The sequence below is a fragment of the Octopus sinensis genome, linkage group LG1, assembly GCF_006345805.1.
Source record: "Octopus sinensis linkage group LG1, ASM634580v1, whole genome shotgun sequence".
In the NCBI taxonomy this organism is placed as follows: Eukaryota; Metazoa; Mollusca; class Cephalopoda; order Octopoda; family Octopodidae; genus Octopus; species Octopus sinensis.
Genome location: NC_042997.1, coordinates 183235383 through 183261795, shown reverse-complemented (window position 1 = coordinate 183261795; position 26413 = coordinate 183235383). Strand labels below are relative to the sequence as shown.

Genomic DNA, 26413 nt, shown 5'->3' with positions numbered 1-26413 from the left:
GATGGTGCTATAAAACCAGATCTACTAGGGTCATGCTTTTTTATGTCACTCACCAGCGAGCTCTCATCATCATCCTCATCATCATCATTTAACGTCTGCTTTCCATGTTAGCATGGGTTGGACGATTTGACTGAGGGCTGGCAAACGAGATGGCTGCACCAGGCTCCAATCTTGATCTGGCAGAGTTTCTACAGCTGGATGCCCTTCCTAACGCCAACCACTCCAAGAGTGCAGTGGGTGCTTTTTACACATGCCACCAGCACAGGTGCCAGTAAGACAATGCTGGTAATAATCACGCTCGAATGGTGCCTCTTGTGTGCCACCGGCACGGTAACCAGTTAGCTGCTCTGGCAATGATCCTGTTTGGATGGTGCTCTTAGCACCCTACTAGCACGAGGCTCAAGTGCCAGTAAGGCGACGCTGGTAACAATCACATTTGAATGGTGCCTTTTATGTGCCACTGGCACGGAAGCCGGTTAGCCACTCAGTCAACGATCACACTCATATGGTGCTCTTTGCACCCTGCTAGCACGGATGCCAGTCATCGAATTTGATTTTGATTCCTCTCCAATAAATTTGGTGAAAACAATGTTCTTGCCCTAGACATTAGCAAGGAATTTGATTATGTCTAACATCCAAATCTTGAGCGAAGATTACCTTCTTAAAGACTATCTGTCTCTTGTCTCATCGGCTTCCTCTCAAATTACACTATTGCAGTGTGTGCTCATGGAGTTCTCTCGGACTCATACTCCATCAACTTTGGTATGCCCAATGGTTGGACCTTGTCCTTCACATTCTTCCTTTTGTGCATCAAAACCTACTTGCCATTACGACTAACAACACCCTTTATGATATCCCCCTTTATTCCTCCCTAACTTTCTGCCTTCAAGTGTTATCCACACGTAACCTTGACACTTTACACCAAATCTACAAAGGTTCCATAAACAGAGACCTTGAAAACACTTTCCACTGGGGTCATGTTGAACTTGTCTCTTTCAACAACACAACACAATCCCTCACAGTACAACACAACACAATCCCTCACAGTACAACAATATCATACCTCAACTCTAAATACAAACAACATGCAACTAAAAACCTGAAATATACTGCAAATAGTACTTTGCAAAGGTCGTAGCTACAGTTCCATCTCCCTGACCAAACCAACAGAAAGTAATTAAATAGAAAATAAATAGCATTAAACTCATCATCATAATTATCATACCACTCCTATTATAACTACAATCACTAACATTACTGCACCCACCTATTATTATTATTATTATTATCATTATTATTATTATCATTATTATTATCATTATCATTATTATTATCATTATCATTATCATTATTATTATCATTATCATTATTATTATTATTATTATTATTATTATTGAGTGAGAGAGTACTGTATGCCATCGAAGCGACACTGGGGTAAAATATACGAAGCCCAATATACCCATCATGACTACCCGTCTGATAAGGGTACAACAGGTACATGCATCACAACCATATGTGCGCGACATGGTGATCTCATATCAAGACAAACAGCACATGACCTTGCAGGTGGGGCCCAGTTAGAATTTTCATCTGGTCGAGTAGCCCATCCCGCTCAAAAGGTCCCTGAATAAGGGTTGTTTAAGGATGTTGAATGAAACACCCATGTTTCCAGAGGTGAATTATTCAAACCCCAAAGAATCCCTCTCAACATATGGCTATGATGCTCTCCCACAACTTCTGCTCATGATCAGAGATGCACATATCGTCAGCCACTAAGGGACATGCTCAACTGGTTAAGGTCAAACAACTGACAAGCAAATCTGTGGTATTGAGCAGAATATTTGCTGTAGCCCATCTTTTATACCAAGACAAAACAATGTACATGATAACACTTCCAATCAGTTAAGATCAGAAGCCATGAGAGCCACTGTCTGGTACTGTATCAGGGCAATTATTATTATTATTATTGTTATTATTATTATTATCATTATTATTATTATTATCATCATTATTATTATTATACCACTACTTCAACTATCAACATAACTACACTCATCATTGCTGTCACCACCACCATCATTATCATTACAATACTTCTTCCACTACTATCAATATAACCAATCATCTCTACTATGCTTCTAGTCATGGCTATCATTATGATTATCTTCCCAGTCATCACTACCAATACTTCTCTCATAAGCATTATCACTACCACAGGACATTAAGAGAATGAGTACATGTCCAAAGTGTCGCAATGCATCCCATAAAATTAATTACTGCTCAGTTGACTGGAGGCTAACCAAGCCCTGGTCTTTAGTTTGTTGGAGGCATGGTACATCTAGAATAATAAACCAGAGGGCCTAGGCTTTCAGTTGTCTACCTGTGATAGTCAATCAGAAATGATTTGGGACTATATAACAACAACAACAACGCTAAAATTCCAATCAATATCACATCCCATAATTATCATCAATATCATCATAAATGTATTTTTTCAATTAAAGTTAATCCAAACATGAACAAAGAGAAAACACAACAACGCGAGGACGTGGAACAAGTATAGTGTTATTGGACGCCCAGGAAAGGAAAGAAAGAAGGAGGATTTAACGTTTCGAGCGGAGCTCTTCGTCAGAAACATAGAAAAAGGAAAGGTCCAAGGAAGTGAAGATGGAGAAAGAAAATCGCTAACGATACACACGCATAGCTGTATACACACACACACACACACACACACACACACACACAAAGAGAATAATAAATTTAAAACTACTTACAGTTAATCTATACTGCTCCCTATATTCAGTAAGATCCCACAAGATGATTAAATTGTCATAACCCCCTGTCACAAGCCATTTTCCTGTAAAAGACAGAATCTAGTAGCAGAGATTGCTGAAACAAAATTCAGTTACAAAAATCACTCATAAGAAAATAAACATGACAAAATACTAATGATGGTTAAAAAAACAAACAAATTTGTAGAAGTTGTCTCTTGTAAAAGTAGGCTTTTTTCTTATATTTTTCAATTTTTTTATTGCAAGACTTGAGAATAAGATATTCTTCATTACACTTTTCAAGTATCAGTGAAAGAAATCTCCTTTTAGCAAGAAACCTTAGCATAGACCATAGCTTGAATACATGTCAATGCTGTCATGTACATACACACATGTCAGAATGGGATGACAGGCTACAGCTGTTTGGATGCTGACACTTTGGCATGACTGACTGGACATTCAGCCTGTTTTGGCAATAGTGCTTTTTGGAACTGGAGGCAAACACACACACACACACACAGAAATATGAAAACATCTGATGCCAAATAAGTCAATGTTGAATCGGCAATGTCAAATAGGTGACATCAAAATGGCTCTGCCAAAACATACTCCAGATATGTACATACAAGGATTCTCAATACAAGCATACTACTGAAAGCAAACAATTGCTGATGAGGGAAGTTATGCTAAAACCTATTCAATAGCATTAGGAATACAAGTGACATGAAATCATAACAAGAAAGTATTGAAATCAAGCCATAGAATCATATAACCTGGAACTTGACACATATATATTGGGTTGTCCGGAAAGTTTTTGTGCCGATTTATAGTAGCTTACCTTTTAACTTATTTTAGAACATGGTTGAGTCCATAAAATGGGATTTGACCACACCTCCATTTAGAGCACAGTTTAAGCTATCTTTTCATGGAAGAAGGTTTATGTTCCTGTAACCTGTGTTAATTCTGCAACCCTTTAAAATGGAAGATAAGAAAGTTCATTTTCGGCGCTTATTGCTTTGGGAATCAGACAAAAATTGCTGCAGCTCAGCTGGGATGTGTTACCCCACCCTCCATATTCACCAGATATTGCTCCTTTGGATTTCCACTTATTCAGGTCTCTGCAGAATAGTCTTAATGGTAAAAATTTCAATTCCTTAGATGACATAAAAAGATACCTTGATGAATTCTTTGCCATGAAACCACCTGAATTCTGGGAAGAGGATATTTTCAAGTTAAAGGAAAGATGGAGATGCATTGTGCAGCAAAATGGTTCATATTTGGTTGATTAAAAATGTAATGGCAAGTATTTATTGACCTTTTTCTTTCCTTTAAAAATTGGCACAAACTTTCCAGAAAACCCAATACATTTGAATGCAGTTTGTATGGTTTCAGGATCAGTGACAGTAAAGTGGCTAGTATCTTCTACTATAGCCCCAGATTGACCAAAGCGTTATATGGGAATTTGGGAGACAGAAACTGAAAAGAAAAAGTGGCGAGCTGGCAGAAACGTTAGCACACCGGGCAAAATGCTTAGTGGTATTTCGTCTGCATTACGTTGTGAGTTCAAATTCCGCCGAGGTCGACTTTGCCTTTCATCCTTTCAGGGTCGATAAATTAAGTACCAGTTACGCACTGTGTCGATGTAATCGACTTAATCCGTTTGTCTGTCCTTGTTTGTCCCCTCTGTGTTTAGCCCCTTGTGGGCAATAAAGAAATAGAAACTGGAAAGAAGTTTACAAAGGATTCACAGCAGAATCACCATTATCATCCCCATTTAACATTCGCTTTCCATACTGGATGGGTTGGATTGTTCCACAGGAAATGGCAAGTCAAAAGGCTGCACTAATCCATGCTGTCTACCTTGGCATGTATGGATGTTTGTGTGTGTGTGTGTTGCTGCTAGATCACCTGTGCCTTATATTCTTGAGCAAAACACTTCATCTCATGTTACTGTGATTACTTTGACATCTCATGTGTGAAACAACATGCACTTGTACAGGCAAAGTTGATTTGATAGAGGGAGTAAGCTAACATCATCATCATCAACCATTGGTTGGATGGCTTGACAGGAACTGGCAAGGCTAGGAGTCACACCAGGTTCCATAGTCTATTTTAACTTGGTTTCTACAGCTGGATGGCCTTCCTAGTGCCAACCACTCCACAAAGTGTATTGGAATCCCTATAAACAAATCATCTGCGCGAGGCATTCAGCAAGAAGTCGCAAAACTGTCTTTCTCAAATTCGAGAGACTACCATTAATAACTAATCATCATCATCATTTAACATCCTCGTTCCATGCTGACATGGGTTGGACTGTAGGTACGAGCATGGCTGTGTGGTTAGGAAGCTTTCTTCCCTGCCACATGGTTTCAGGTTCAGTCCCACTGTGTGGCACCTTGGGCAAGTGTCTTCTACTATAGCTTTGGACTGAGTGAAGCTTTTTGAGTGAATTTGTTAGGTGGAAGTTATTGTCATGTGTGTACATGTGTGTCTAAGTGCTTGTGCCTCCTAACATTAATAACTCTCTCTCTCTCTCTGCACCCTTTTAAAGCCTAGCCAGGCTCATGGGCCCAGTTTCCTGGTTTCTATGGCATATGTGTTCCCCAGCTGGACGGGACGGCAGTCTATCGAAGCGTTACTCATTTATGCCAGCTGAGTGGACTGGAGCAACATGAAATGAAGTGTTTTGCTCAAGAACACAATGCGTTGCCCGGTCCAGGAATCGAAACCACAATCTTACGATCATTGTGCTGACACCCTAACCACTAAGTCACGTGCCTCCACTAACATTAATAACTAATGTATGTATATATAAGTGCAGACATGACTGTGGAGATGTCGTCATGGTTGTGTAGTTAAAAATTTAGCTTTGCAGTTTGTATGGTTTCAGGTCCAGTCACAGTAAAGTGGCTAGTGTCTTCTACTATAGCCCCAGATTGACCAAAGCTTTATATGTGAATTTGGGAGACAGAAACTGGAAAGAAAAGGTGGCAAGCTGGCAGAACCATTAGCACGCCGGGCAAAATGCTTAGCGGTATTTCGTCTGCCGCTACGTTCTGAGTTCAAATTCCGCCGAGGTCAACTTTGCCTTTCATCCTTTCGGGGTCAATTAAATAAGTACCACTTACGCACTGGGGTTGATGTAATCGACATAATCCATTTATCTGTCCTTGTTTGTCCTCCCTGTGGTTAGCTCCTTGTGGGTAGTAAAGAAATAGGTATTTTGCCTGCCGCTACGTTCTGAGTTCAAATTACGCTGAGGTTGACTTGGCCTTTCATCCTTTCAGGGTCAATTAAATAAATACCAGTTACGCACTGGGGTCGATGTAATTGACTTAATCCGTTTGTCTGTCCTTGTTTGTCCTCCCTGTGTTTAGCCCCTTGTGGGTAGTAAAGAAATTGGTATTTCGTCTGCCACTACGTTCTGAGTTCAAATTCCGCCAAGGTCAACTTTGCCTTTCATCCTTTTGGGGTCAATTAAATAAGTACCAGTTACGCACTGCGGTCGATGTAATCAATTTAATCCATTTGTCTGTCCTTGTTTGTCCCCTCTGTGCCTAGCCCCTTGTGGGCAATAAAGAAATAAGAAACTGGAAAGAAGTTTACAAAGGATTCATAGCAGAAGTAATGGAAAAAAGAGCAGCAGCAGTAGTTTTACAAACAATAATGCTGTGTGACACAATTTTTCTCCTTGGGAAATAACTGTTATTTCCTATTTGCTTACTCCTACAAAGTATGCAAAATGGCTAATATTTCCTTTAAACTTTGCTTTTGTTGTGATATTTATTAAAATCCCAAAGAATTCTTCTTGACATATGGCTATGATGCTCCCCGACTACTCCTGCTCATAATCAGAGAAGCACATATTGTCAGTCACTAAGGGACATGCTCAAGTGGTTAAGGTCAAGCAACTGGCAAGCAAATCTGTAGTACTGAGCAGAATATTTGCTATAATAATATTTCTGCTTCAGCAACTCAGCATTGAATCTGTCTGAAGTATAATGGAAAATAGGTCAGTTTCAAAACATTGATGTCCAGGCCACAAAAGCAAAGTTCGAAGGGAATAGTAATACTTTCCTTTGATTTCTAGATAGAAGCAAATGTGAAATACTGACTAAAGACAAAAAAATTAAAATTTTGTTACACAGTATACTAGGAGCAGGAGTGGCTGTGTGGTAAGTAACTTGCTTACAAACCACATGGTTCCGGGTTCAGTCCCACTGCGTGACACCTTGGGTAAATGTCTTCTACTATAGCCTCAGGCTGACCAAAGCCTTGTCAGTGGATTTGGTAAACGGAAACTGAAAGAAGCCCGTCGTATATATGTATATATATATATGTGTATGTGTCTGTATGTTTGTGTGTCTGTGTTTGTCCCCCAACATCGCTTGACAACCGATGCTGGTGTGTTTACGTCCCCGTAACTTTGCAGTTCAGCAAAAGAGATCCGATAGAATAAATCCTGGGGTTGATTTGCTCGATTAAAGGTGGTGCTCCAGCATGGCCGCAGTCAAATGACTGAAACAAGTAAAAGAGTAAAATAGTAGAGAGTGTAATCAGTTCAGTTATAGTACAATGATAAAAGGTTTGGCTTATCAAGAAGTATGTCTTGACAACAAATCAACCACATTTGATAGTTGGTTGATTCATTGTCTGACATCAACTTTGTTTTGACAACTAGATGGCTGCTACACAAGAATGTTAAGAATGGCTCTGAATATTACATGGAGAGCTCATTTAACTAACAACCAGCTTCATCAAGGTCTGCCCAAAGTAACCGAGAAGATTCAGTAGAGAAGAAAGAGAATTGCTGATCATTGTGTCAGGCACCCAGAAGAACCTGTGCTAAAGGTGGCGAGCTGGCAGAAACGTTAGCACGCCGGGCAAAATGCTTAGCGGTATTTTGTCTGCCGCTACGTTCCGAGTTCAAATTCTGCCGGGGTCGACTTTGCCTTTTATCCTTTCGGGGTCAATTAAATAAGTACCAGTTTTGCAATGGGGTCAATATAATCGATTTAATCCGTTTGTCTGTCCTTGTTTGTCCTCTCTGTGTTTAGCCCCTTGTGGGTAGTAAAAAAATAGGTATTTCATCTGCTGCTACATTCTGAGTTCAAATTCCTTCGGGGTTGACTTTGCCTTTCATCCTTTTGGGGTCGATTAAATAAGTACCAGTTTCACACTGGGGTTGATGTAATCGACTTAATCCGTTTGTCTGTCCTTGTTTGTCCTCTCTGTGTTTAGCCCCTTGTGGGTAGTAAAGAAATAGGTATCTCGTCTGCTGCTACATTCTGAGTTCAAATTCCGCCAGGATCGACTTTGCCTTTCATCCTTTCGGGGTTGATTAAATAAGTACTGGTTTCGTACTGGGGGTCGATATAATCGACTTAATCCATTTGTCTGACCTTGTTTGTCCCTTCTGTCTGTAGCACCTTGTGGGTAGTAAAGAAGTAACAAGAACCTGTGCATCAATTGGTCAGTTGAAAGAAGAACAAGCAGCAGAAAGCATCCAACCTATGTTGGCAACTTGCTTCAAAACAGTGGAATGGCAAATGTTGACGAATTAAGAACATATGTGGGTGACTGTGATGGATGGTGTGCTTGTAGGAAATCATAGAAATGTCCAGGTGGACAGCCAAATTAAAACAAACTAAAACTTGTTTTGACTGAAATTCAAAGTAAAAATCAACTTACCCTCTAGACCAAACACACAACAGCTAATGGAGCCTTCATGTCCCTGTAATGAAATTGGTCCTGCTGTTCTAAGAAAAGGAATTAAATTCGTTTATAGAAGAAATAAATCCTTCTGGAAGATGTTCTATCAATGGATGAGGATGAAATTGATGGCACAACACAAAGTAATAGACATGATGTAAACAGTATTAAGACAAACTGGTTGTTTTACAGAAAATGATTTGATGATTATTGTATATTTACACACACACACACGAATTTACAGACTCAAGAGTATTAACCCCAGAACTTATTCTATCGGTCTTTTTTTGCCAAACCACTAAGTTATCAGGCCATAAACACACCAACACCAGTTGTCAAGTGGTTATGGGGGTCAAACACAGACACACACATAGATATACATACACATATATACGACGGGCTAATTTTTAGTTTCTGTCTACCAAATCCACTCACAAGACTTTGTTCAGCCTGAGGCTATAGTAGAAGACACTTGCCCAAGGTGCCACACAGTGGGACTGAACCTGGAACCATGTGGTTCATAAGCAAGCTACTTACCACACAGCCACTCCTACGCCTATAAATGTAAATAAAAATCCAAATTGAAGGAGAAGAATGGATAAAATCCAGGCCATATATGTTGCTTAGCTAGCTGATCCTCTGACGTAATAATTACTGAATGAGGGGTAATCAGCTAAACTATTCATTAGGTCAAGACTGCCTTAATTACATGAATGTTACATTGTCATTTGGGATTCTCAAGTTAACTCCCTGCAGATATGAGTTGAAAATGAGTGGAGAAGCCAGAAAAACAGAACATAAAAGCAAATGCTTGAAGAAATAAAACAATCAAGAAGTAAGAAAAGCAAAGAATGAGGTCAAATATTTGAGAATGAAAATTATGTATTGTTAGGAATGAAGAAAAAGAGAGGGAAAAAAAAGAAGAGGTAGACATTTGTAGATAGTTGGTGTCTTTCAGGAGAGACAGTGGTTGTTATAAATATTAATCTGGGATGGGTAAAGGGAGTTGGCGATGGTACTATTGGTCACTTGACTACATCACAGTAAATATACACATTCAAGCACCCATGCATATGCATGCATACACACTCGCACATGCAAACAAATGTTTATATTCCATGAGCATATATATAAATATATATATATATATATATATATCGCCATGATAGATCGGTAGCCACTACACACAATTTTTTTCTCTCCTTGTTTCTTTCTGTGTTCCTTTCTGTGGAAGAGCGTAGGCTCGAAACATAAAAGACTTTTTCAATTCCCGAGTGTTATACTAATACATCTGTTAGTTTTCTACACCACCTGTCTTTGTCTTTTGTTTTTTTTTTGTGAATTCTCCCTATATATATATATATTGATGATGATATATATATTTGGACTTCATGGAGGCATAGTGGCTGAGTTCCTTTCGAGCGTTGAGCCTCATGGAAGTAAAGTGGCTGAGTTCCTTTGAAGTGTTGGGCCTCATGGAGGTGAGATAGCCGAGTTTCTTTTCAGTGTTGGGCTTCATGGAGGCAATGACCAAGACCTTTGGCATTATGCTGTGCTTGAGAAGAATACCCATCAAGCCAAGGGAAATTGTAATTATAGCAGATATTGGGGTCATGCAACTGGTACCCATGCCGGTGGCACATAAAAGTACCCATTACACTCTCAGAGTGGTTCACATTAGGGAGGGCATCCAGCCATAGAAAATCATGCCAAATCAGACTGGAGCCTAGTGCAGCCTTCTAGTGTGCCAGCCCAGTCAAACTGTCCAACCCATGCCAGCATAGACAATGAACATTAAATGACGATGATAATGATAAAATATCATCATTATCGTTTAACATCAAGGAAGAGAGAAATCAAATCAATGTTACAAATGTTTCTGTAAACAAACCTTGTTTATTCCATAACACATGTAATGTTATACAATACATGCAATATACTGCATGTTCTGCATAACATCATATGTGGTATGAAATAAACAACATTTGTTACATCAATTTGACTTTCCTTTCCCTCAGACAAATTACTTATATTTCACTCAGTGAGGCTCATAATATGCCTATTGGATCATACCTTGGATTTGTGAAGGGCTCCTTTTTATCATTTGTTGAAGTCTAACAGAACTTCCTTTGGTTATTGGTTATTGGACTATTACACTGGCCAGGTTCCTGCATAAAGTGCTGATGGGGTAATTTGCCCAGATTGTACTTAACCCCCAATTGTTATCATTATTATTATTATTATTATTATTATTATTATTATCATTATTATTATCATTATTATTATCATTATTATCATCATTATTATTATCATTATTATTATTATTATTATTATTATTATTATTATTATTATTATTGAGTGAGAGAGCAGTGCATACCATTAAAGTGACACTGGGGTAAAATATACGAAGCCCAGTATACCCATCATGACTACCCATCAGATAAGGGTATACCAGGCACATGCATCACAACCATATGTATGCAACATGGTGATCTCCTATCAAGATAAATAGCGCATGATCTTGCAGGTGGGGCCCAGTTAGAATTTTCTTCACATCCAAGTAACCCATCCCACTCAAAAAGGTTGTTTAAGGATGTTGAATGAAACACCCATGTTTCCAAAGGTGAATTATTCAAACCCCAAAGAACTCCTCTCAATACATAGCTATAATGCTCCCCTTCTGCTTGTGAACAGAAATGTACATATCATCAGCCACTAAGGGACATGCTCAACTGGTTAAGGCCAAACAATTGACAAGCAAATCTGTGGTATTGAGCAGAATATTTGCTGTAGCTCATCTTTTATACTAAGACAAAACATTATTATTGTTGTTGTTGTTGGTATTATTATTATTATTATTATTATCATCATTGTGTATGTGTGTGCTAGTGTGTTTTAGGATGGGTGTTAGTGTGTTTTAGGATGGGTGTTAGTGTGTGTGTGCTCTTTCTTCCAATCATTTTAACATGTGGAACTGTTAATACCGACAATTTTTTTCTCTTTCTTCCATCCTTCTTTCTCTCATCCCTTTCTGTTAAAGTGCATAGGCTCAAAGCATCAAAGACTTTTCCATTTTTCCCAAGCATCAAACTAATACACCTGGTTGTTGTTCTCTCACCTGTCTCTGTCTTTTGTTTTCTGTGCATTTGAACCATATATATATATATATATATATGCATGTATGAATATATATGTATATGTATGGATGTATGTATGTATATGTATGTATGTATATGTATGTATGCATGTATGTATGTATATGCATGTATGTATATGTATGTATGCATGTATGTATATGTATGTATGCATGTATGTATATATGTATGTATGTATGCATGTATGTATGCATGTGTGTGTGTGTGTGCATGCGTGCGTGTATGTATGTATGCATGTATGTATATATATACTTTATCATTCAAGCTACAAAAACATCACAAAATATCACAAAAAACTGCTACTCAGAGTTTCATGTTCCCATTTGTCGGACAGTTTGATATATATATGTATATATATGTATAGGGGCGGAGGAGGATAAGGAAGAAGAGGAGGAGGAGGAAGGGGAGGAGGATTGTTCTAGTTAGGTGATATTAGCTGGCTGAATCTAGATAGATAGCTTCTGCTTAAATTGGTTATACTTAGTGTAGGAAATTAGTTATTGGTGTTATGCTATTATTTTGGTGTCTTCAACCATGTCCATAAGCATAGATGCAGGAGGTGAGATTTGCATAGAAATTCATATACATAAATATATACTATGCACTGCTGTATAGCTTTTGTTAACTGAATTGCGCTAGCAAGGCAAGTAAGCTTAACACTATAGCACAATGTATTTGATCAAGGTAACACATAGTGACATCAAACACACATACCATACACACATACATAAACACACAAACACCCGTATCATCATCATCATCATCATCATCACCACCACCACCACCACTACCACCACCACTACCTAATGTGTTTCCCATGCCAGCATAGGTTGGATGGTCTGATAGAAGCTAGCAAGCCAGAGAGCTACACCAGGCTCCAATTGTCTGTTTTGACATGGTTTCTATGGCTGGATTCCCTTCATAGCACCAACCACTTTACAGAGTGTACTGGGTGCTTTTTTACATGATGCCACCACAGGTTACATGGCAGGTAGGCATGTAGGTATATTGGTAGAATAAGGCGGCAAGCTGGGAGAAATATTAGCACGCCGGGCGAAATGCGTAGCCGTATTTCGTCTGCCGTTACGTTCTGAGTTCAAATTCCGCCGAGATCGACTTTGCCTTTCATCCTTTCGGGGTCGATAAATTAAGTACCAGTTATGCACTGGGGTTGATATAATCGACTTAATCCGTCTGTCTGTCCTTGTTTGTCTCCCCTGTGTTTAGCCCCTTGTGGGTAGTAAAGAAATAGGTAGGTAGGTAGATATTATTAAGTATTTCGTAGCAATCTCCTGTTCTTGGAGTACAAACGCACAACCTTCAAAATGTGATGTGATTTAGCAGTCACAAGTCCAAGAGAAGCAATGCTTCCAGTCAATATTACTGTCTTCTTCATGTCTTCAGGAAATACACCCATGCATAGTCTTTTTGTAGTATACTGAACATTTCACATCCAGGTGTGTGTGTATGTACAATATGTATGTATGTATGTTTGTATGCATGCATTTCATAGAGAAAGAAAGCACAAAGAAAGGGGACGAGAGAGTGAGAAAGCAATTTTTTTTATAATTTACAGGTAAATGTATTAAGTCCCACTGTTTATTAACACTGCCAATTCAAAATATATATATAATCATGTTTGAGTGACATCTAATTCAGAACTTTTACACAGAAATTTATTATTATTTTGTCTATTTTTGCTTACCTTTTGAAAGCATTTCATTTGGGGGGGTATCATTAAAAATAGGTATGGGAAAGAGATTTTGCAGCAGAATGGATGTGGAGCTGGTAACTATAGCAACAGCAGCATAGCAACAATAGCGGCAGTAATGGTGGTATTGGTTTTAACAGTGGTGGTGCTAGTAGTAGCAGTAATGGTGGTGGTGGTAATAGTAGCAGCACCAGCAGCAGTACACTTGGTTGGGGGAATGGTCAGTGGTAGTATTGATAGAAGCAATAGTGGTGGTGGTAGTTTTGATGGCTGGAGCAGTGATGGAGGCAACAGCGGGACTTGTAGAGAGGGTGAGGAGTAAATGTTTTAATAGCAACAACAGTATTGGTGATAGTAGAGATTGTGGTGGTTTATGGCGGTAGCACCAGCTGTGGCCTGTATGTGTGTGTGATATGATAGCAAGACTGGTGGTGACAGTCACATCGACAATGTTACAATTTCAGCAGCAGCTGCACCAGGAACAGTACTACTACTACTACTACTACTAGTAGCAGTAGTAGTAGTAGTAGTATAGTAGTAGTAGTGGTGGTGGTGGTGGTGGTGGTGGTGTGGTGGTGGTGGTTGTCGTCGTCGGTTGTGCTTGTAGTTTTGAAAATGCTGGCGACGGTACTGACAGTGGTAGTAGTAGTACTAGTAGTAGTAGTAGTAGTAGTAGTAGTAGTAGTAGTAGTGGTGGTGATGGTTGTATTGGTGGTTGTGTTGGTGCTGGTGGTATAGAAAATGATGATGAGGGTACTGGTAGTAGTAGTAATAGTTGTATCAGACATGATATTGCAATAGTAGCAGAGCACAAGACACAGACATAACAGTAGTTACAACAGCAATAGCAATCACAATAGCAATAAAGATGCAATCAGTAGCAGTAGAGCTAATAGCAATACAGACAATAGCAAAGTCGGGCAGCTGCTACTGCTGCCACTGCCACTGCTACTGTTATTGTTGTTGTTGTATAACTCTTGGCTAGGTCTTGTACAAACAAACTTACCAAAAACATCTCGGCCATCGTTTTATTCAGCTATAAAGTATATATCTAGAGCGACATTATCCAATGTGTCATTCCTTTCTAAGGTGTGACTTGGCTGCTATTTCAAGTAGGTTAAGTGTCCCCTATTGGTTAGATATTGGCAATGTTGTTAATAATTGTGGTAGTGTTTTTAACAAGGGGCGGCGAGCTGGCAGAAACGTTAGCACACCGGGCGAAATGCGTAGCCGTATTTCGTCTGCCGTTACGTTCTGAGTTCAAATTCCGCCGAGGTCGACTTTGTCTTTCATCAATAAATTAAGTACCAGTTAATGCACTGGGGTCGATGTAATCGACTTAATCCATTTGTCTGTCCTTGTTTGTCCTCTTTGTCTTTAGCCCCTTGTGGGTGGTAAAGAAATAGGTACTGTTTTTAACAGTGGTAAAAGTGATGGTAGTTGTGACAGCAGAGGCAGCAGTGGTTTTCATGAAAGCAATTTCTATTGTCTAGACATAAGGTAACCTTTTACAGAAAAGTGAACAAGAGGAAATGCGTTGAACCACTTCTATCTATTTACAAGTAGCTATTTTATCAATGCTTATGGTTGTTCATCAAATTCAGTGATACACTTTTTACTCTTTTACTTGTTTCAGTCATTTGACTGCGGCCATGCTGGAGCACCACCTTTAGTCGAGCAAATCGACCCCAGGACTTATTCTTTGTAAGCCTAGTACTTAATCTATCGGTTGCTTTTGCCGAAGCGCTAAGTTATGGGGACGTAAACACACCAGCATCGGTTGTCAAACGATGTTGGGGGGACAAACACAGACACGCAAACACACGCACACATATATATATATATACGACAGGCTTCTTTCAGATTCCGTCTACCAAATCCACTCACAAGGCTTTGGTCGGCCCAAGGCTATAGTAGAAGACACCTGCTCAAGGTGCCACGCAGTGGGAATGAACCCGGAACCATGTGGTTGGTAAGCAAGCTACTTACCACACAGCCACTCCTGCACCTTTAAAAAAATATGGAATGCTTCATGAATTTGCGTGTCATCCTTGCACAGGGGCCATGCTAATCTTCTCTGTATCATTCCAATTTTAGAATATGTACTGCCGAAGCATTTTTTTAAAATTGAAGATCCTTTGATGACTATATACCCTGATCTTCATTATGCAGCTTTGGTTGCAGACAAGGAATGTGGATGCTTAATAGGAGAAGCTAGGTATTAATCTTCATGCATGCCTCTTTTCTCACTTCCTCTGTTAGTGCACAGTGTGTTCAACAGCACAGTGTTGGGTGTGCAGTTTGTATAGACCATACAGGACAGCCACTTTATATACATGTACTGTTTGTAGTTAAAGTGGAGTGATCAATTGAGAAACAACACAGCAGCCAAAATCCATGGTATGCCACTGAGTGTGTTTCACCTCCATATCTTGAATCCTTCCCCAACTATGAGAACACCAATGTGAAAAGCTGGACGTGTTATCTTTCAATCTTGAAGGGTTGGTTATACTGCTCTTCAAAGTGGTCTTCAGCTGTTCTTTGAACAACTTTTCTTTGTTGTCCAGTCAGGCAATGGCCATGGTACAACTGGCTATAGATGATCCTACAAGGGAGACATGAATCAGACATATTCAATCAATCTGCCTCAGTTGATACCTATATAATATGGATTTCATGCTACTGATGTTGATTTAATGAAGAATTTCTGTGTATAATGCTTTCTCATCAGGAGACTGAAATGATTTTCTGGAGACACTAGATGTCACAGATTCTGAGGGCCTTAATGTACCAGCAGTTTGTGATCCTAGCTTGCACCCATACAGAGAAGTAGAAACATAGACTACCCAAAAAAGACAAGAAACTTGGTATGGAGGCTGAAACGATTATTTAGAAAGACCTTCATATGAAGCTTTCCAAAGGCTACAGAGCCCTGCCTCAGGTGTTCTAGAAACCTTTTATCCAATGTTCAATCATTAACAGTCATGTTGCCTAGGTATCTGAATTGGGAGGATATGGTTAATTGCAGTTGTTGCATTGAGAAATGGTCAAAAGAACAAAACACATTAGCAATATTACATGACTAGTGTTGACTGACTTAGGAGGAGGACAGGATTTGAGCTTGAATGTAGAGGTGCAAACTAAATATTATAAGATAATTAGTTTGTCATGTGACTATTCTGTTAACTGAACAGTTTTACAGAATAGTAATTATAATAATCCTTTTTACTATCAGCACAAAGCTTGAAATTTTGTGGGAGGAAGCTAGTCAATTACATCAACCCCAGTGCTCAACTAATACTTATTCTACTGACCCAGAAAGATAACAGGCAAAGTCAACTTCAACAGAATCTGAACTCAAATCATAAAGCTAGACATATGTCTTAAGCATTTTGTCCAGAAAGCTAAAGATTCTGTCAGCTCCCCACCTTAATAATAATTGTTTGAGATTTTGGCATAAGACCTGAAATTTTGGGAGAGGAGATTAGTCAATTAATTACATTTACTCCAGTGCTCAACTGGTACTTATTTCATCAGTCTCAAATAGATGAAAAGCAAATACAACCTTGGTGGTACAGCATGCTAAAGATTCTGTCAGCTTGCCATCTTAATAATACTTGTAATAATAGTAATAAGGTGGTGAACTGGCAGAAACATTAGCACACCAGGTGAAATGCTTAGCGGTATTTCGTCTGCCATTACGTTCTGAGTTCAAATTCCACTGAGGTCGACTTTGCCTTTCATCCTTTCGGGGTCGATAAATTAAGTACCAGTTACGCACTGGGCAATAAAGAAATAAATAATAATAGTTTCAAATTGCGGGCACAAGGCCAACAATTTCAGGAGAGGGGATAAGTCAATTACATCGATCCCAGTGTTCAACTGGTAATTATTTTATTGACCCCAAAAGGAAGACAGGCAAAGTCAACCTTGGCAGAATTTGAACACAGAACATGCAGATGGACGAAATGCTGCTCAGCATTTTGCCTAGTGTGCTAATGATTCTTATTTCTTTATTGCCCACAAGGGGCTAAACATAGAGGGGACGAACAAGGACAGACAAAGGGATTAAGTCGATTACATCGACCCCCGTGCATAACTGGTACTTAATTTATTGACCCCGGAAGGATGAAAGGCAAAGTTGACCCCAGCAGAATTTGAACTCAGAACGCAATGGCAGACAAAATACCGCTAACCATTTCGCCCGGCACGCTAACAATTCTGCCAGCTCACCGCCTTTGTAATAATAATCTCTTATAATAACACAAAGCCATTAAATCTATCTGGAATTGGTGTATAGTTGACTGATTTGATTCCAGTACTGGAATCAAAATACCAATAAACTGGTATTTATTTTATTGATTAAATCACCAGTCTTATAAACATATAATATCTCATTCTTGATAGGTATATTATTTTATCAATCCTGACAGATAAAATACAAAGACAACCTCAGCTGGTTTTGAATTCAATGTAAAGAGCCAGAACAGAAGCATTTTATCTGGTTTTCTAATGAATTTTCTACAATAAAAAAGTGGTGTTTATATGAATAGTACTGGAATCAAATCAGGCAATTATTTTATTTGATTCCAATAGTACTGAAATCAAAATACCAATAAACTGGTATTTATTTTATTGCCTTTGAAAGTATAAAGATAAAGTTTCACTACACAGAGAGTTCAGAACCTAAAGGGATACACTAAATAATGACTTCTTACAGACACAAGGTCATGAAGGATGAATTAACCTTTTAGTATTTAATCCAGCCTAATCTGGCCTAAATATTCTAACCTGTTTTATGTTCAAACCAACCAGTTTGGGTCTCTTGCACCTATGGTACAACGTCATTCAAAAAATATACAATCACATCATCAAAATCTTGAAGGTACAAGATGATACCTGATTAATTCAAAACAATGTCAATAAATAAAAATTATAATACAATTTAATCTGAATGTTAAATACTGTGAAGCATTGAACTCCGTTCTTACCATTTCTACCACTCCATCACTCCACCACAGCACAACAATAATAATTATTCTTTTTAATTTTTGGCACATGGTCAGCAATTTTGAGGGGAGGGGGAAATCAGTTATATTGACACCAGTGTTTGACTGGTATTCATTTTATTGTTCCTGAAAGTGAAGTTGACCTTGGTGGCATTTGAACTGAGACTGTAAAGCCAGAAAAAACGCTGCTAAGGATTTCTCTGGCATGTCAATGATTCTGTCAGCTAACCACCTTAAAAAATAATAATAATAATAATAATAATAATAATCATCGTCTAACATCCGCTTTCCATGCTAGCATGGGTTGGACGATTTGACTGAGGTCTGGCAAACCAGATGGCTGCACCAGACTCCAATCTGATCTGGCAGAGTTTCTACAGCTGGATGCCCTTCCTAACGCCAACCATTCTGAGAGTGTAGTGGGTGCTTTTACATGTCACCGGCACATTTATGGATGTGTGTGTGTGTGTGTGTGTGTATGTGTGGATATATATATATATACATAATTATAATTAGGGTTCAGCCAATGCCCCACCACACACCAAACCCAGAAATAGGAGTCAAAATTCCTTTTCTGCTACTATTCTTACAGTAGCAGAAAAGGAATTTCAACTCCTACTTCCAAATTTGGCATGTGGTGAAGCAATTAGCTGAACCCCAATTATAATTATGTGGATAATTTTACCTATAAAGGTTATTTTAACGTACTGATCTACTTGGTAATAATGATTTCAAATTTTGGAACGAGGCCAGAAATTTCGGAAGAGGGTAAGTCGATTACATCAACCCCAGTGCTCAACTGGTACTTATTTTATTGACCCCGAAAGGATGAAAGGCAAAGTTGACCTCAGCGGAATTTGAACCTAGAACATAAAGCCAGAAAAAGTGCTGCTAAGCATTTTTCCAGCATGCCAATGATTCTGTCAACTTGCCACCTTAAACAATAATAATAATAATTGTTTCTAATATAAACACAAGACCAGAAATTTAAGGATAGGGTGTTAGCTGATTAAATCACCTGCCTTGGAGACTTATAATACCTCAGTCTAGATACATACATTATTTTATCAACCCTGGCAGAATAAAATACAAAGTTGACCTCAGCTGGTTTTGAATTCAATGTAAAGAGGCAGAACAAAAGCATTTTATCCAGCTTTCTGATGAATTTTCCATAATAAAGAAAGTGGTGTTTATACCAATAGCACTGTCATTAGAAGTAAAAGTAGTAGCAGCAACAGATGTAGTGTTAGCCACAGCACAGCACAATAGTAACAACAATGGTGGTAGCAATAAAAGAGATAGATGGCTATGGTGGTGTTGATATTATTCACTGCAGCAATAATAATAACAATGGGTGAGTTAGTAGCATTAGAAGTATGAACAGTAGAAGCAGAGGTTTATGTGTCAGTACAAGTGGAAGCCGCTTATTAGTTAGCAATATCACTGATATTTACAAGAATAGTTAATGTTAGAATTTCCCATGTGAGCATTCCCACTACTATTACTGAGCCACCAAGAAAGCCTCTACCTGATCATTCGATTTTCTAGAAACAGCAACCAAATCTCCTTTAAATCACACCACAACAACTTGTACAAGGATAAGTTACATCGGCCCTACAAGCTGGTCATAGCAGGAATGCTTTAATCATTTATTGGTCTGCTCAATTAAGACTGACCTGAGGTTAAGCAACAACACCAACACAACACCATCATCATCATCACTTCACTAAAATCCCATCCTATCATCATCGTTGTCATCATCATTATCCTCATCATCATCATCAGCAGCAGAAGCAGTATCAAGTGTCAGGTGTCTTGAATGATTGAGAATGCCTTATGGTACTTTGTTTCAGCTCTACATATGCTGAGATCTAATCTCACTGAGGTTACCTGTACCTTTCATCTGTTTGACGGAAAGTGGGTGCTGATAAATAAAGTAGCAGTTAAGGATGGTAGAGTTGTAGAACTGTTAGAGAATCATACAACATGTGTTGCAGTACCTGTTCTGGCTCTTTGCAGTTGTCAGCAGTGTTGGCAGCAGTAGTGTCATAATCATTGTTGTTGGTTGCAGCGGTAGTGGCAGCTGTGGCTGCAGCAGTAGAGGAGGTGGCATCATTTTAATGTCCGTTTTTCTATGCTTCCATGGGACAGACAGTGTTATTGAGTCAGGTTTTCTACAGCTGGATGCCCTTCTTGTTGCCAACATTCACCTGTTTCCAAGCAAGTAATATTTTCCCATCACCAGACATTATCACAGAATATTGGTAATGAATGACACAGCTTGTATGATAGTGACACAGCTTGTATGATAGTGACACTTATTTACAACTACCACATGATGTCAAGATAAGGAGATACAAATATACACACACTCGCTCATACACACACATATATTCACATATATAGATATACATATAGATATTTTAAGATTTTGCTTAGGCATAGCAATACTAATAACCTGCAGCCAAAACTCAATATATATAGGCTTCAGAATAAAGCATTAGTTGAGTACAGAGTGTAATACGAATTAATCAAATGACAAGACAACAAGAATTACATAATCACCTTCATTGGTTAACACACATGTTAGCATGAGTGTGTGTATGTATGTATGTATGTATGTATGTACATACGTATATATGTATGTATGTAAGTATGTATATATGTATTATGTATGTATGTATGTATGTGTGTGTGTATGTATGTATGTATGTATGTATGTAAGCATGCATGCATGTTTAAAAGGCTCCATTGAAGCTATAAGATGATCCATAAGCACTCAGCTGTGAATGCACTGCTTCTTATAACTGAAACAGCTGTGAGCTAATGAAGTTGATTGTGTGATTCCTGTTCCTTTGTCATTCGACTGAATGGATTTGGTTCATGGAAACTAAAAGAAGCTTGATGTCATCATCAGCAGCAGCAGCACTATCATCATCATTATCATTTAATGTCTGCTTTCCATGCTGGCATAAGTTGTACAGTTTGACAGGAGCTTGGGAGCTGCCCATGTTTCAGTTGCCTATTTTGGCATGGATTCTACAGCTGGACACCCTTCCTAATACCAACTACTTCATACAGTGTACTGGCTGCTTTTACATGGCACCAGCTAGGATGCTTTTACATGGCACCAACACAGGTACCTTTAAGTAACATTGGCACGGACACTTTTATGTGACACCGGCATTGGCACTTTTACATGTCATCAGCACAGGTGCTTTTATGTGGCACCAGCATGGGCACTTTTATGTGGCACCAGCACCTGTAAGCCTTCAAGGGAAGAATCTCTCAGCTGAGAGAGGGACGTACGACATACTTGAATGTAGAGGCAGCCAGAGCTTTACTTAGCTTGACGTGTGTGTGTGAATGTATTTGTATATGATGGATTCTTCCGTCAAAGATGACATGAGTGTTTGGCAAAAGCTGAACGATCTGCACAAATGATTTGTTTATAGTGATCAAATGTATGTGCCAGACATTAGCTAACTCCCTCTATCAAATAGACATTGCCTGAAAAGGTGCATGATGTGCCATACATCAGGTGTGGAGGTGACAGCAGACCAATGAGAGAAGAAGTGTGTTGCTCAAGGACACAGTACAATGCATCATCCAGTCCAGTAATTAAAACCAAGATCTCACAATTGTGAGTACAACATCGTAGCCACTAGGCCATATGATCTCATGTATATTCATATATACACGCACATGAATATATGAAATGTTTCATATTAATTGGCACATCTCATAGATGAACAATTTTGTAATTTTGTATATTTAATTTTTCTGTATTTTTCTCTGGAATTTTAATACATCATTTTAATATGTCATTGTATGTTTTATTATCCCAAATTTTTTATTTAACAAATAATTTACCAAATGTTTCATGATTTTAAGCGTAAATTCAATGTGTTTTGTATGTAACACTGATTCTTATATATTTATATATTTTATATGATGTTTATTTATTTATATATTATTATATTTTTAAACTTCGGACTTTATATCTGTTCTGTGGATATAAGTGAATATATGAATATATGTATGTGTTTGATCTTTCTGTGGATTTTAGTAACGTTCCTTTAGTTACTGCTCGCATTGCCTCCACTCAGATTAATAAGTGGTATATACATGCACATATACAAAGTATGGGGGTTTAGTTCAGAAGTGATCTAAACGATTAGGTACACTTGGTAAGTACTGTAACGGATTACTAGGGCTCCAAGGTTATAGCCAAGGCAGTAGTTATGGAGCCATTGAAAACTTCTGATGCAGTGGATAAATAATTGTTAAAGAGGACAACAAACATTAAAGCAAGGGAAATATCTCAAGTTGCATACAATATTATTATTGGAAAAAATTCAAAGCCTTATGGCTGTTTCTGGGATATCCCCGTGTATGGGATATTCTGTCATCAGAGACAAATAGGGAAAAAATAAGGAAAACAAGAATGGTATATATTAATGAGATGACGACATAGACGAAGGGAGTAAAAGAATAAGGAGATGGAAAGAAAAAGAGAAAAGAAGCATAAAAGTTCATAGTTCAACTTTCCGAAGTTATAGAAACAAGAGCATGAGTCCTTAGGTGCAATCCTGCACAGATCCATGAGCGTAAGTCCTTAGGTGCAATCCTGCATAGATCCATAAAAGTATGTGTTTGTGTGTGAGTGTGTGTGTATATGTGTGTGTGTGTGTGCATTACCCTCTCTCATTGCCTTGACTTCAAGTGATAGCTGTAAACAAATGTCACCACCATACATGCAGAGTCAATTATTTCCAATCTCACATGGAAAACATGTCTGTCCATGAGTAAATGTCATCTTGCTTGGAAACAGGTGAGAGTTGGCAACAGGAAGGGCATCTGGCTGTAGAAAATCTGTTTCAACAAATTCCGTATGACCAATGCAAGCATGGTAAAATGAATGCTAAAACAACAATGCTGATGATGATTTTATGATACTAATTAATAGTGAGTTTGCAGTAATGACAGGATTAAAGAGATTGTTTTTAACCAATGTCTGTGTAAGTAAAGTAAGATACAGAGACATTGTTTCCACCTTACATGCAAATACTTGACATTATACAGGCACAGGCGTAGCTCTGTGGTAAGAAGCTTGCTTCCCAACCACAGGGTTCTACGTTCAGTCCCACTGCATGGCACCTTGGGCAAGTGTCTTCTACTATAGCCTTGGGGCCAACCTAAATCTTGTGATTAGATTTGGTAGACAGAAACAAGAACATATATATATATATATATATATATAAGTATAAAAATGTACATTGCCCATTTAATTAAAAAATTCTATATGTGGCTGAAGATTGCTCGACATTTTAAAACTGATGTAATACTTACAGCGTTTAATAAAATGAAGTAGCATGAAACGATTGTACTACACTACCTTGGATATCCTTGTTGCTTATTTTGAGTATATATATATATATATATATATATATATATATATATATATATATATGTATGTATATGTATATGTATGTATATCATCATCATCTCTCTCTATATATATATATATGTATGTGTGCCTTTGTGTTTGTGCTTTCTCCCCCACCATCACCACTTGTTAATCAGTGTTAGTGTGTTTATGTCTTCATAACTTAGCAGTTCAGCAAAGGAGACCAACAGAATAAGTACTAGGCTTTAAAAATAAGTCCTGGGGTCAATTCGTTAAACTAAAACCCTTCAGCATGGCTACAGTCTAATGGCTGAAGCAAGTAAAAAAAAAAAAAGAAAGAATAAAAGAATATGAAAACTAAAATCAAGATGTTTTGAAAATAGTTACCTGTATTTTCCTATTGCAATATCCCATATATTTAAAATTTTGTCCCATCCACCAGTGACCAGGAAGTGGTCATTTAAAGTCAGTGCACAGCAAGAAACAATATTCTTGTGTCCCCTGTCAAAAAGAGATGAAATCTATATATATAAAGCTGAAGTTGTCTGTGTGTGGCAGGTTTGGTAGGCTTCAACTAACACTATCTCCTCCGAGACCCTGCAGCGCAAGTTGACCAAAATTGAGAGCATGATAGAAGAAGGCTTGCTCTTCATTCTGTTGAAGAAAAAATTCAAATCAGATCATGTTAAGACCAAAAATTATTTACATCAAAAAGGTGCTTTTTTTCTATGAAAATCCCTATTTTTTTTACAATTTTTTGACTGCTGTATTGCCATTTTTCGGTGTATTTCAACTAGAAAAATGTTCACTTAAAGAGAATAACAAGCTACATAATGCAAAATTTTTACTTTTCAAAAATTCCAATTCTAAAGGATTGAAAAAAAAAACAAACCCGAGCAACACTGCTAGTAAAAAATAAAACTGAGTCATAATGAAATGAAGAATTACTTGAATTTCTTCAGGTATTTCATAGGATTAGACATTCAGTGGCTTAACCCTCAGAAATATAAGTTGTTTTTAGAAACTTAGAAATTAGGAGGGTCAATTGAAAAAGAATCAGTTTCTTTCAGCAGAGTTGGTTAAGACAAATTGGTGCAGTTAGTATGTTGTTTAAATTACTATCCATGGCTGTCTCTATGCTTGGGAGAAGTTCACAGGAAGTAGGCTTCTCAAACATGTATAAGCATTTCAGAGGAAGAACTGAGTATGTTATTTTTTTAATGTTTTTGGATTTGGTTTGCAAGATTCTTTATATGAGTTCGTGTGTTGAAGCATATTCTATTGTGTCTGGGGAGAGTCATAAGGTTGCAAGACGCAACAAAAATTTTAGGACAATAAAAATAAGAAAAACATGGAAATTTTACCAGTGAGTGTGTTACATAAGGCACAAAAAGAAAATTACTCTCCCCAGACACAATAGAACTGAGTATGTTGTTTGTGGTAAATTTACTATCAAAACAATTTATTTTAGATTTTACTTTTGAAATGTTGTACTTACGTCAAAGTAATTATGGCTCTGTTTGTTCTCAAGTCAAAAATTGATGTAGTACCATCAAATGATGTAGAAACTATTTTATCATCCTCTTGTGTGAACCTTAGACATGTTGAAGTTTTTTTGTGAAAATCTGTAAACGTCAAGAGAAATTGTATTTCTTTCTGCAAAGAATTATAGCAATCTTTCTTTAGACTAGCAGTGATTTGAAATGCAGAATTTGTTTTAGATTTTAGGACACATATAAAATAACACCTCCAGCTAGATCTGATACAGTAACCTTAATCAAACATTATATTTCTGTAGTAAAAACTACATATAAAGTTATAGCTTATTCTTATGTTTTGGAAAAGAGAGTACATGAATATTAACTTCATTATCATCAAGTTGAAGATACTTAATGCACATATCATTCATTAGTATTTAATTCTATTGAAACAACAAAATCAATATATAATTGCACATTCCTTATTATGCAATATTTTATCATTACTTTACATTATATACAATTAATGTACATAAAACAATACAGAGAATATACACAATGTTTTTATAAACATGATTAGTTTCATTTTCATTGCAAATTAAGAAATGCAAATTAAAAAATAACAGCCACAGCTATTTTGCTGTTATTTCACTTCCAGTTGCAACAATATATTATACGATTTTAAAATTTCCCTTTGCTAAGCACTCTCTCTCTCTTTCTCTCACTTCAACACACTTTTTTAACCATGTAATTCCCCTTTTCATGTCATTAACATTTCTCTTTCTCTTTACCTCTCATTTCAACTAACCTTATGACAGTATGGTTAGTGAAATTGGCTATCTGCTATCTCACTCTCTCTAACAAAGGTACAAAGTGGGAATGAACAAACAAGCAGAATTATTATTTTTATATCCTTGTCTTGGATATAATGAAGCAGTGGGGGGAAGAAAGTATATATATGATGCACTGTTATTACATGAGACTCAACACTTTATATCAAAGGCTCACAGTGAACTGCTACCAACACGAACTGCTAATTACTCACAGTTCTTTAGTTTATGACAATGATCCAGGCCACCTTTAGTCACTTGGGGGGGGGAGTATCCTTCCACACCTCCCCTTTGTTTTTGTGACTGTCTTTACCATGAACCTTGTCTTAAGCTGGTT

At 37.7% G+C, this 26413-nt stretch overlaps 1 protein-coding gene and 1 non-coding gene across 3 annotated transcripts in view; both read right to left on the bottom strand.

Moving 5' to 3' along the window:
* LOC115230286 (WD repeat-containing protein 88-like) overlaps positions 1-26413 on the bottom strand; it is a 56520-nt gene that overhangs the window by 7241 nt on the left and 22866 nt on the right. For both annotated transcript variants that reach the window (XM_029800519.2, XM_036507524.1), the window contains exons 5-8: positions 25267-25393; positions 24156-24269; positions 8463-8530; positions 2775-2857 (exon numbers count right to left, since the gene is read on the bottom strand). In XM_029800519.2, coding sequence (XP_029656379.1) covers positions 2775-2857; positions 8463-8530; positions 24156-24269; positions 25267-25393 — 392 coding nt within the window. The remainder of the gene's footprint in view (positions 1-2774; positions 2858-8462; positions 8531-24155; positions 24270-25266; positions 25394-26413) is intronic.
* LOC115220297 lies at positions 15364-15466 on the bottom strand. The gene has a single exon (XR_003882503.1). It is a non-coding gene; the product is annotated as a U6 spliceosomal RNA (small nuclear RNA).